Raw genomic sequence first — 12822 nt, 5'->3', positions numbered from 1 at the left:
TGGGGGGCAATACGATCTAACAAAAATGTTGACACGGGGGCAGACGATTTAAAGAAGTTCTTGACACGGGGGAGACGATATAAACAAGTTGTTGACACGGGGGAAAGACGATCTAAGGAAGATCTTGACAGAGGGGAGCGCAATACGATCTAAAAAAAGGTGTTGACATGTGGTGAGGGAAAGACAATCTAAAGAAGATGTTGATACGGGGTAGGGGGCAATTATGATCTAAATAATATTTTGACACGGGGACATGAAATCCCCCCCCCCCCCCCCGATACCATGGATTTGTACCTTAAAAGCAAATTAATTTCAATGACATTTGCATAGATATGATGAGCACAGGCAGTAGCATAAAGGTGGTATTTCTCACGTGAACTTTATAAACTTTTATCCTAAAAAAAATGTTTAAAAATCATAATCTATACGTGCTAAGCTTAATTGACTTCTAGATTGGATTTCAGGCTTCAAAGAGTTTTAACATGATAGAGTCGTATCACGATCATTTGCATATGCACGCTAGATATCATAAAGGATACAAAAGTCCCCGTCCACCCCGATCGTGTATTCGTGTAGAAATAATTTTCTTTAATGACATACTTAAGCAATACAAGATACCTCGCAAACTCGCATGCAAAATATTATTCTTTTAATATCGAATCTATTACCCAAACAAATATGCATTCTTAAATCATGAACTAACATAAATCATATGGTGTATAAGAGCACCCTTCCACCAAAGAACATGCCAACGTTTCGTTACCTCCATGGTAAAATCGTGTGTAAAACAACGTCTCTTTTACCATTGACCTAAAATGAACTTTGACCATGATCATATGACATGTAAAGAATCATTAACACTTTATTACCTTCATGTTTATGTTTAATAAATTAGATCCCCAAACTTTCTTAGTTATGATGCCAATTCAACAAATACCCCCAACACGGCCAAAGTTCATTGACCTTAAATGACCTTTGATCTTAATCATGAGGCCTGAAATGCGCACGGGATATTGAGCGATAAATGGTTACTCCTATGTTTCATAAACTAGACCAATAAATTTTCTAGGTTATGACGACATTTCCAAAACTTAACCTTGGTTAAGACTTCAATGTTGACGACTCCGCCTCCGTCGAAATAGCGGCGCTTATAGTCTCGCTATATTATGCAGGCGAGACAAAATTGTACGAAGCTTTACAAGCTGCTTACAGATTATTGAAATGCAGTAATTATACAATCGATTCTACCTTGCCCCCCAAGTTACATGTTTAAAAAGGATTGCAGTCAGCTTTGATAAACAAACACAGAATGATATAAATAGAGTATAACAATACATTTCACTTTACCATTTCAAATCAATTGCCGTCTTGTTCATGACTGTACTAGTATCGAATGAAATTGTTGGTTTACACTAGGTTATTCAAGGAGTTTCAACCGCGTAGGTGAATAGGCTTTGTCGGCGATAATGGAAGATCGAATGAAAAGGTAAGTCTATGACATTGATAAAACTGATGATATCCTTGATACAACAAAAGCCATGGAAACGATGAAAAAGCCAGCTTCGGTTCTAAGTGCCGAGTCTAATGATGGAAATAATGAATAGATAGAAAAAAAGTTTATAAAAATGGAATATAATTCATCAGCTACATAATTTTATATACAAAAATGTATATATGTATTTTATCGCACAGCGTTACCGCCCATTTCTGCAAGAATTTTGTGCGGCAATTCCAAGTCCGAATCTTGGATAAATTAATACTAGTTATATTTTACATGAGCCATTGTTTAAAATGTTTTACTCTACCACACTGTAAAAAGAAATACTGGGTAAAATTTTTACCCCCACGAGGGTAATTATGTTACCAACCAATTTGGGGCTGTATTTTCCCCAATGCGGGAAGCATTTTGTCCAGTAAGGCTAAAAAAATAATTAATTACTTTAGAATGGGCTAAATTTTCATCACACTGGATAAATAAAAATGCCCAATAGAAATGCCCAATGTTGTTTGGACATATAGTTACTCTCATGGAGCACTTTTACCCAATATTTTTTTAAGTGCAGTTACAGAATAGTCTTGTACAAATATGAATGTAGAGAGAATATGGAAAATAGACATGATAAAAATGAACCGTTTTATTCAATTAATTGGATTATTTCAATGCTCCTTTATCATGTTTATGTTATTTCCAACAAAAAATGTAAAAATATTCTTAAATAGATTGGGCACATTCAAGCAACACTTTCTAAAGGAGGTTTATTTACAGACTAGGTGCACTATCATCGGAAATTTCCAATATTAGTATTGAATTTGGATACTTTCATGGAATATTAGGTTGATAATAAGTGTTTATGAATTCAGCATGAGTCATTTCTTTCATCCTTTAAGATAAAACAACCAGACAACGATAAATGAAGGTTTGGTCCCACTGCACCAAAAAACTTAGGGGGTGTCCACCTGAAATTTTAGGATGGACACAGGTAAAAAATTGGACAAGCACACCCAAGAAAGGTTATCAACCTAAATTTCAGGAGTGGCTAACCAAAAAATTTTTACAAGCAAAAGAAATAAATTATTTTTAAAAAAAAGGTCATCAACCTAAATTTTATGGGGGACAACACACGTTTCATGGGGGGTCCACGTGAATTTAGGGGGGACGCAGGAAAAAAATTGACAAGCAAAAAAAAAAGTTATCAAAGAAATATTTAGGGGACACGTCCCCCTTCCCCCCCCCACGCTTCGGCCGCCTATGCCTACGGATGCAGAGAGGATGTAAAACGGAAAAGAATCTTGCCATCCGTTGGGAAACGTTTGCATACGTGTTTCATACGCTCTATATCAGTCCACTGTGATTTCATTTTTCGCCCATTTCATTCATTGTCTGGGGCGGATGAAAACAGATGGAGTCACCCCGAAATTTGCTAGTCCGCTGTATCTGATATGAGTCCGTTTTGTGTCCGTCGGCCAGTGGGACCAGGCCTTAAACTATATGCCTACCAGAAGTCTTGCTCCCCCTTATTCGTTCTCTTGTTCCTCTTCTCCTTTTCTCTATCTATCCTACTCTCACTCCCTCTTTCTCCACACTGTAAAAACTGTGGTGTTAAAACTGACACCAATTGGTGTTAATGGAGGACCACACCCTGAGGTGTTCAAATTATACCCTACCCTAGAGATTGAACATAACACTAAAGAGTGTAAATGTAACAACCAAAGGTGTTGTAATAACACCTATAGGTGTAAAACTAACACCACCAACTTAACACCGGTGTAAAATAACTGGTGTGGTCCTCTATGTACACCGGTTAACACCACAGTTTTTGCTGTGCATCCACCTGCTTTCGCTTAAAATTCATATTTTGTAAATCATATCATAATGAATGTGTATATAGTGTTATTGTTTGAGTTTATGATGAGGTATTAAATGCATTAGTCTCTTGACAGACAAAAAAAGAAACGATGATAATGCATAGGCCTAAACAAAGTGTGACGGAGTGAAACGGAGAAAGCATGCTTACGTATCAATAATGTTTCGTTGTATGGAAAAACAATACTGCACTGGTGTCGATCCATGCCGTCAATCTATTCAAGTAGGGTGGGGTGAAACAATAGATCACCCCCCCCCCCTTGAACAATAGATTCACAACACAAATCGACACCCACGCTGTATTACAATCGATAAAGTATGATGTCAACAACAAGTACAATGAAATGTGAAAAGTGGATGGACTTATCATTTCAGGTTATAATTCAATCAAAAGGTAATAAATGTGAAAGAATGATAAATTACCATCACTTTACCATTATTTTGACTTGTGTATAATACGTAGATGAAACTGAAAGTTGTCATTAATTCTCAGTACTGCGACATTCTTCTATCAGTTAAGAAAAAAATAACGATAAGATACTATTTTATCCATTACTTTCAAGTCGAACACCGTCTTATGTTGTGCGTGTATTATTGTCAATGTAGCGTGTGTGTGGGTATGTGAGAGAGATGGTGGCAGGAGGCTGGGTGCACGTGTGTGCGTGTTCCTCTTCATATTGAGCTTTTCAGTGATTATTTTGAATGAATAATACAAAGAGGTCTACTAAAGACAATTAAATATAAAATTAATTGAAAACAATGTAATCAATGACCAAACACGAATGAAAAAAATGTTTAGATAACCTAAAGTGACCATTCAAACAGGGCCAGGGAGTATTCTTTATCCACTGAAAATCCACCGTTCATGTCAACTGAAAATTGACACTCCTTCTTTCAGAGTTTCAGATATAACTCTAAATTGGTTTGATATCTACTAAGTATTATATTATAAGATCAATACAACTCTTAAAAGGGATTAACAAAGAAGTAATTCACGCACTCAATATTTTTGAGAAAATGTTTTCCGAAAAATGCATTTTTTGACTGATTATGTACCATATTCACATGATGAATAATAGTTCTCGTTTGACCTAAATACTTACTCTTGATGACATCATAGAAGGCAATAGTTCCTGCAATGTTATTTGTAACGATGAGAAAATCCTTCCCGGTTGGGCTCTTCTCATTAGAAATAAATCTGAAAGAGATTTTTTTTAAATAAAGATGACATATTCGATATCTATAATCACAAGATACTGTCGGAAAATATTACTTATTTTGCTAAATCTTACAAAATTGAAGTCGAATTTAAAAGTCTTATCTAAGAATCTAGTGTTCAAGCATAATTGAAATTATGGAATTATTTTCAATTCCACAAGTGAAACTTTCACTCTAAAACTGAGAGTTTCACTTCTGCTTCAAAACTTGATCTGGAAAATCAGCACTCCGAAGTGTAGTCACTCTACTCGCTCCTTATGTGTTAAAATAACACTTTATCCTTTCATTTAAGTGTTTAGTTTCTCATTTTAAAAACAGAATAATTCAGGTTTACTGTACTTAAAATCTTGACTCACTTTATATCTTCTGGATCTAGGTCACCCACGTTCCTATCTTCTAGGAGTTGATCGTATGTTTTGTTAGTGCCGCCAGCTCGATAGAAGCTATCGAACTCTGGTATCGCTGACCCGGAAGGAAATGAAAAGATAGCAATGGCGGACAGCCGTTCGATTCCCACGAAGAGCAACCTGGTGCCATCGACTTCAGCGAATGCTAGGGATTCACATTCTGGACCCTATAAGATCAATGACAATAAGTGAGAAATATTAAGGAAATTTTGGAGGAAATCAATGCAAGAACATTGAATAAAAATCACTTTGTAAACATTACACGCGTGCTGCTCAAATTTGAATTCAAATTCGTATTTGAATTAAAATTTAAATTCAAATTCGAATTAAGATTCAGATTCGACTTCAAATTCAAGTTCAAATTAATTTTTTTTTTTCAAATTCACACTCAAATTCAAAGTCATATTCGAATTCGAAATTATATTGAAATTCAAATAATACTTTGTGAGAACTGTTTGTTTCATGACTTTACGAAAAAAAATGCATTTTCAAATACCCAAAAATGAATTTTCAAATATCCATTAATGTGATACATTCATTTCCACTTTACCATGGTATTGATGTCCACTAAACTAAGGAAGAAACACGTGACTATTTGCAATTGGCAAATATTTACTGTTCATTTCATACCTCATCTCAATAGTTATACTAGGGTATTTAAAGTGCATTGCACTAAATACTATCTGTTTATTACATCAATAGGCATAGGGTTTTTTGAGATAAGTTAGAAGAACAAAGAACTAATGTGTGCATATTGTATTGAAGGATTTAATTTTAATCTACATGTATATTAACGACTTTTTAACGTACATATACTTGTTTCCGTGACTAGGAACAAGTCCTTAATTCTGATAGTGAATTGTTTCTGATATGAAAAAAAAATACAAGTGTGGGCGTACTGTCACTTCCTTGGTGATGTGCTATCCCATCACCTCTGACAACACATTTTCTCACGTCCAGCGGTAATTGTTTGATTGAAGGCGTAGGTTAACATTAATTTGACTCTTGAAAATCTGAACTGCAAGGTCCTACTTGTCGCCTGTGCGTGTGATGTTATAAAAATGAAGCCAAGAAAACAAACGAGTGAAATATGAAGTGACCGGAAACACCATCTTAATTTCATCGCATACACTAACATGTGCTATATCAATCTCCAGAGGGGATTTGAATGATGGTTTTCCAGATATTGTGATAGTTTCTCTCCGACTTCGATTTTTTGAATTTCTTTCTAGGTGTTTGTTCATCCTTACAAAAAATATTGAATACAAAATGAATCAAAGTTAAGTTTTTACCTTTATAATATTAGCCTATGCCTTCAAAGTAACTTACATAATCATCGGAGCGGGTATCTGCAGCGCCTTCAGGCGTCGCGGAGAGCGGCTTTGTGTCTGTATTGAAAACGTTCGTCAACTCGCGCGCCGATTCCACTTCTATGACGTCACCACTGTCATACACCAATGAAAGATCACTAGCCTTGCGGATTGATATACTCCGAGCACCGAAGAAATGTAGCTTATCGATTTTCCCGAATCTCGAAGCATTGATGCCCTCGTATTGGGTAAATTTCAACCGACCTAGGGGAAATAAAAGAGAATATATCAAGAAAATCGTCTAATTATGACAAAGTGAATGTGCTTTCACACGAAAGCGACGTTTAGAACCTGCCGATGAAGGTTGAGATACTGTCTTCACCTCTCTAGATTGTCATGTAACTAGCGGTCATGGCGGGTGTAGAACGGCTATACTACGGTTGAGAACTGTCAAAATGGCCACTCAACCGGAACTAGGGAGTTTTCAATCGGCGATATACGGAGGATTCAAAACACGAGTAAAGTGAAATGTCCGTCAAATGACACAGGACAGCAGGGAGGATTTGATGAACTGGGGCCCGTTGAAGAAAGAGTTGCAATCAATCGCAACTCTAAAAATCATGCGCAAGTCCCGAATGCGCGTTGTTGATTGGTCGAAAATCAAATTGCGCGTGATTTTTAGAGTTGCGATTGATTGCAACTCTTTCTGCAACGGGACCCTGGACCAGCAGTTTCGTCCCCACAAGGTCTAGGACTGACGAAAACTTGCCAATATGTCGTTTGTCCGGTGTCGAGGACGAAGCTTTAATATTGATTCATCAATCTTCTACAAATACTACTGGGTTGCTGTTTGTAATGACGGGTATTTAGCAAGACAATTTCTTTGCTATTGAATCCTCCGCCCGGGGGGGCCACTTACATTGACGAGTGGATACCATGCGCGACCAAAAAAACACGTAAAAAGGATGTCTTTTTCACGATAGGGCACGTTACGTACGTAACGTGATAAGGGTGTCAAAAACACAAAAATAATGAAAAAAGGGTATCTATTTCACTACGAAAATTACGTGTTTAGGGTCGATTTTGCGGGGATGATGAAACAAAAATAAAATGTTTTATAAAGGATGTCCTTTTTGCCCCAACACTACGTGTTTAGAGTCCGATTTGCGCGAGGTGTAGAAGGTGGGGTCGAACTAAACCAAATAAGGTAAAGCCGACGACCGAAGGACCCGTAACAATAAAACATTTTTATACTTGTTTAGGGGTTCATTTCGGGGAATATTTGCCAAGAGTATCGTTTTGTTTCCAATACTTGTTAAGAGTAGGGTTTCACACGTCAGTACTTGTTATGGGGTGCATTTTCAGAATATGGAAATTACGTGTTTAGGGTGCTTTTCGAGACCCAATGGTCGCGCATGGTATCCACTCGTGAATGGAACTGCCCCCCCCCCCCGGGATCCTCCGTGCGTCGCTGAGCAATCATCTCTGCTAACAGTAAATTCCGACACTCACTTAGTTTAGGGCCGCCTCCGGTATTAAAGTCCTTAGCATCCTGACCATTCTGGTGATGTTCTATAAAGATTCGAAGCTGTAAAATTTACACTTGACTCTGTAACACTCTTGTGAGCAAATTATTCCTAATTTCGTAGCATCGCCTTACTTTCAAAAACACATATTGCCTGAATATTAAATACTTACCAATCAGCAACGCAAAGTATGCTTTGCTACTATTTGGAAATACTGCAATATTCAGCCAAACTTTGTCATGTTTGTGCTAAAAGTAAAACTGGAAAGGTCTTGACAACACACGTTACTTGAATGCTGTGTGTTGGCATCAAACAACCCCACAAACCGTTTCAAATCATGTGCTCTCCATCTCCATATCAACATTTCTAGTTTCTTATGGTCCAGCTATGGAAGCTTAAAAGTGCCACCGAGATGTTGAGATAATTATCTCGGGAAGTCGACATCTTGATAGCAAAAGATAAGATGACGAGATCCCAGATCTCATCATGTCGACATCTTTTAGAAGAGATGATGAGATGACAAGATCCCGGATCTCATCATGTTGACATCTTTTAGAAGAGATGTTGAGATGACAAGATCTCGGATCTCATCATGTCAACATCTTTTAGAAGAGATGATGAGATGACAAGATCCCGGATCTCATCATGTTGACATCTTTTAGAAGAGATGATGAGATGACAAGATCCCAGATCTCGACATGTCGTCATCTTTTAGAAGAGATGATGAGATGACAAGATCACGAATCTCATCTTGTCAACATCTTGTAGAATAGATGATGAGATGACAAGATCCAGGATCTCATCATGTCAACATCTTGTAGATGAGATGATCAGATGACAAGTTCCCGGATCTCATCATGTCGACATCTTTTAGAAGAGATGATCAGATGACAAGATCCCGGATCTCGTCATCTCATCATCTCTTCTAAAAGATGTTGACATGATAAGTTCCGGGATCTTGTCATCTCATCATCTCTTCTTAAAGATGTAGACATGACGAGTTACGAGATCATGACATCTGATCATCTCTTCCACTGGATGTAGACATGACGAGATCCAAGATCTTGTCATCTGATCATCTCTTCTCCAAGATGTCAACATGATGAGATCCGAGATCTTGTCATCTCATCATCTCTTCTAAAAGATGTTGACATGATAAGTTCCGGGATCTTGTCATCTCATCATCTCTTCTAAAAGATGTTGACATGATGAGTTCCGGGATCTTGTCATCTCATCATCTCTTCTACAAGATGTCAACATGATGAGATCCGGGATCTTGTCATCTCATCATCTCTACTTAAAGATGTTGACATGATGAGATCCAGGATCTTGTCATCTCATCATCTCTTCTTAAAGATGTCAACATGATGAGATCCAGGATCTTGTCATCTCATCATCTCTTCTTAAAGATGTTGACATGATGAGATCCGGGATCTTGTCATGTCATCATCTCTTCTAAAAGATGTCGACATGATGAGATCTGGGATCTCGTCATCTTATCTTTTGCTATCAAGATGTCGACTTCCCGAGATAATTATCTCAACATCTCGGTGGCACTTTTAAGCTTCCATATCCAGCGGTGCCACCTCGTTTTAGACTTACCTAGCTTTGATGTATCATTCAGAGCAGATATTAGCGGCGATTCACCCCAGACCAGTCCATCTGAATATATGAAGCAAGGACAACAGGCAAAAAGAATGAAGCAACAACAACTTACAAAAATCATCCATTACAGTGCCAGACCTCTATCATGGGTGAAATGGGTTTATGATTAGATTTTTAGAGGGAACTCATCGTTAATGAGATAAATAACATAATAATGATAAGTAAATAATCTTAATCATCGAAAAACTCTATGAGGAACTTAGATATTTCATCAAAATGGTATTGAAACAAAAATCTATAAGGTTGGACATGAAGAGGAGTCTTAAGTAGAAAGCAATTGTTTTTTTTATTATGCAGTCAGAAACGATAAACAGTTCAAACATAATTTGGAGTGCAAGTCGACCTTTAGTAATAAGTGAGTGAATTTCTCTTACCGTCTACAAGCGACTTCCCGCGTTTTTCTTCAGTCCACGTCGGATATTCCACGCTACCGCCCTCATTGGCCGTTGCTATATATCCAGTCCCGTCGACGTCAAAGTATCTGATAGCATCTGGCTGATAGAGACTGTAGATATCATAATTACGAAATACAATCCCTGCACAAGCAATAAATAGGAAATGATGATTGTTAAAATGTGAATTAGAATTATTGAGGCACGTCTAACAGTTGTGATGAATGGTGAAGAGATGTAAATGATTATAATAAAAATCCGACCCATCGACTGCTTCCAATGCGAGGCATGTGAGAATAAAAAATGTAAATATGAAATTGCTCGGAGAGTGTGCTTAGAAATAATTTCACTTTAGGGTAAAGGTTAATAACGGGCTGATCAGTACAAAAAGATTTATGGGGATATTTTGTCCGTTTTAAAACCTTATTCAGATTAGCCATGTTTTACCGAACGATGGCATATTGAGAGTCAATTCCAGCAATGATCCGGGTTGCTCTCCGTTTAAAATTTGACACATAAAGCAACGTCTTTTCAATACTTTGCCAACAAATCCTTAATGCAATTTATTGATTTAAAAAATCTACCTGCTTTTAATGAGTCTTTTTCAGAAATAATGGTAAACAATACTAATATTCAGTTTGTATACCTTTTATAATAATTAAAGTGCATATCACATTTCTTTTAACGTCTCTATGCGCTTAAGAGGGACTTGGATTTTTTTCATTTATATATCTTACCAAGGTAAAAGATGTCATTAAGTAAACCAACTATATTACGAGTATCTGCTTCATGTTTTCAATGCTGAATCTGATTCTATTTTTTGCTGGTCCTCATCAGTTACAGTTAGAATCTTTGCGTAGTTTGTCAAGATTTTTGGGGTTATATGAAAATATAAAAAAAAATCCAATGGTAAATTTTGAGCATTTGTTTTACCACCAGATCATCATGGCCCAGCCGTGAGCAAATGCGGTGAACATCTTCGTGGAACAGCCAGTTAATAATAATAATCCGCTTTTATATAGCGCTTAATCCGTCGGAACGACGTGTCTAAACGCTTCACAGATATATTATTACCCCAGTCGTCGGAATCAATCAGTCATTCCCGCACACAATGTGTGCACATCCTCCACTCCCTGGGGAGTATTCCAGTCAGTCGCCTGTGAGGCGCACACAGTACTGGACAAGCTACAATGACTTTCACATCCTACCGGGTACCCATTTAGCACCTGGGTCGAGAGTGGCAAAGTGTGGATTAACGCCTTGCCAAAGGACGCCAGACCGCGTTGGGATTCGAACACACGACCCTCTGTTTACAAGGCGAGAGTCAGAACCACTACACAACGGCTCCTCCAGTTGGCAGTAATATGTTATTTTTTATCACTTTTAAATCAAATGTTTTGATTACTAATTATTTGTACCTTAATTCTGCTTTACTAACTAATGTGAACGTTCAATGTTTATTCTCGAGGATAATTTACTCTTTTACAATCTCCAGAACTATGAAATGACTGGTTTTAATAGTGTCTCACCGCCGTCTCTGTTACTAGCATCCAGATTAAGGTTTTTCCAGGACTTGGCTCCAAGGCTGTAGATTTCCTCTATTCTCTCCTCTGCAATGTCGATCACTGCGATGGCATTATTTTCCTTGATACAGAATATATTGTTAAAATACCGTATTAAATAGGTCACTAATTTCCATAATGCTCTTTACTTTCAAAATCCAGTGTGAAATGCACTTGTCTTAGTTTTTTCTTGACGCAATGACGTTTGAGATTCTTTACAGTCACAAGACGATACAATTCTTGGAGCTTCTCCATAACATATAACTGACGTACTCATGGTACTAGTAGGGGTTTATAGAGATGCTGCTTATATATTTCACAGCGTTCTTCTTCCCATAATTCAGAAGGGTCTATATTGATAATTTAAATAATGAAAAATCAAGACGGAGCTTAGGAAGATTTGAAGTCTTACAAATGTGTTCCAAAATGCATTATGATTTCTTTTGTTTGCTGTCCTCCCTCGCACGGTTTATCCACGCAACACCCAGACCTCTATCATTGGGTCATTATAAGGTATATTTGTAAATGGAAGGAAGTGTGCCGAAGCTGAAAAATATTGTTTTAATATTGAACATAGAATAACAAGCTCGTTAAGCATATACATTATCCATATCTGATAAGAGGAATACACACAAGATACACAATGAGTGTTGGGGAATGACTTACGTACCTGTAGTGCTATATATGCCGTTGAGTCATCCGAACTGATGGCTACGTACTCCGGTTCCAGGTTTTGAGAGAATGTTGAATTTTTGAATGGATATCGGACTCCGCTGGCTTCGTATTCAGCTGCTCTGTGTCAGGTTTAAAAGAATATAACTTATGATATTGAGGAAAATCATAATAGGCACATTTTAGTGGCGTGAAGATGCGGGGGAGGGGTCTTGGGGAATTTACCCCCCCCCCCTGTCCAAACTTTTTACGACCAAGAAAAAAAATGGCAAAAAGGAAAAAGGAAAGAGAAGAGGGTGAAATATGACATTTTCTGAATATTATGTCAAAATCTATCACAAGATCGGATATATGAAATAAATATGTCAAAATTTTTGCTCGCTCGCTTCACTCGCTCGCAACTGTTTAATGAAATTTGTCTGATTTTCTCAACCCCCTAAATTTTTTGGGCTCATTACGCCACTGGGCATATTTATCATAATCATAAAGTGTTAGAAGGAACATGCATTGGCAGATCCAGGGAGGGGGGGGGGGGTTAACGGATTTTAATCCCATTTTGGGCTCCCTAAAAATAAAAAGGAGAGGGGGATCAAACTCCAACACCCCTTCCGTGTTTACGGTGGTCGCACACGCAGAACAGTGGCAGATCAAAGAGAGAGGAGCAGTACGCCGCAATTCATCGTTATTGGGTAAAACGAATTGGCCA

General features: G+C 37.6%; 1 protein-coding gene across 1 annotated transcript in view; it reads right to left on the bottom strand.

Annotated features, from left to right (window-relative positions):
- Window positions 1-255: 255 nt before the first annotated feature.
- LOC121427724 (mesenchyme-specific cell surface glycoprotein-like) overlaps window positions 256-12822 on the bottom strand; it is a 36005-nt gene continuing 23438 nt past the window's right edge. Inside the window, exons 5-12 of the mRNA XM_041624259.1 lie at window positions 12115-12238; window positions 11412-11526; window positions 9865-10026; window positions 9428-9487; window positions 6319-6563; window positions 4939-5156; window positions 4468-4562; window positions 256-1581 (exon numbers count right to left, since the gene is read on the bottom strand). Coding sequence (XP_041480193.1) covers window positions 1493-1581; window positions 4468-4562; window positions 4939-5156; window positions 6319-6563; window positions 9428-9487; window positions 9865-10026; window positions 11412-11526; window positions 12115-12238 — 1108 coding nt within the window. The 3' untranslated portion in view covers window positions 256-1492. The remainder of the gene's footprint in view (window positions 1582-4467; window positions 4563-4938; window positions 5157-6318; window positions 6564-9427; window positions 9488-9864; window positions 10027-11411; window positions 11527-12114; window positions 12239-12822) is intronic.

The sequence above is a fragment of the Lytechinus variegatus genome, chromosome 14 (genome assembly GCF_018143015.1).
Source record: "Lytechinus variegatus isolate NC3 chromosome 14, Lvar_3.0, whole genome shotgun sequence".
NCBI classification, from domain to species: Eukaryota; Metazoa; Echinodermata; class Echinoidea; order Temnopleuroida; family Toxopneustidae; genus Lytechinus; species Lytechinus variegatus.
This window is presented reverse-complemented; position numbering and strand designations above follow the sequence as displayed.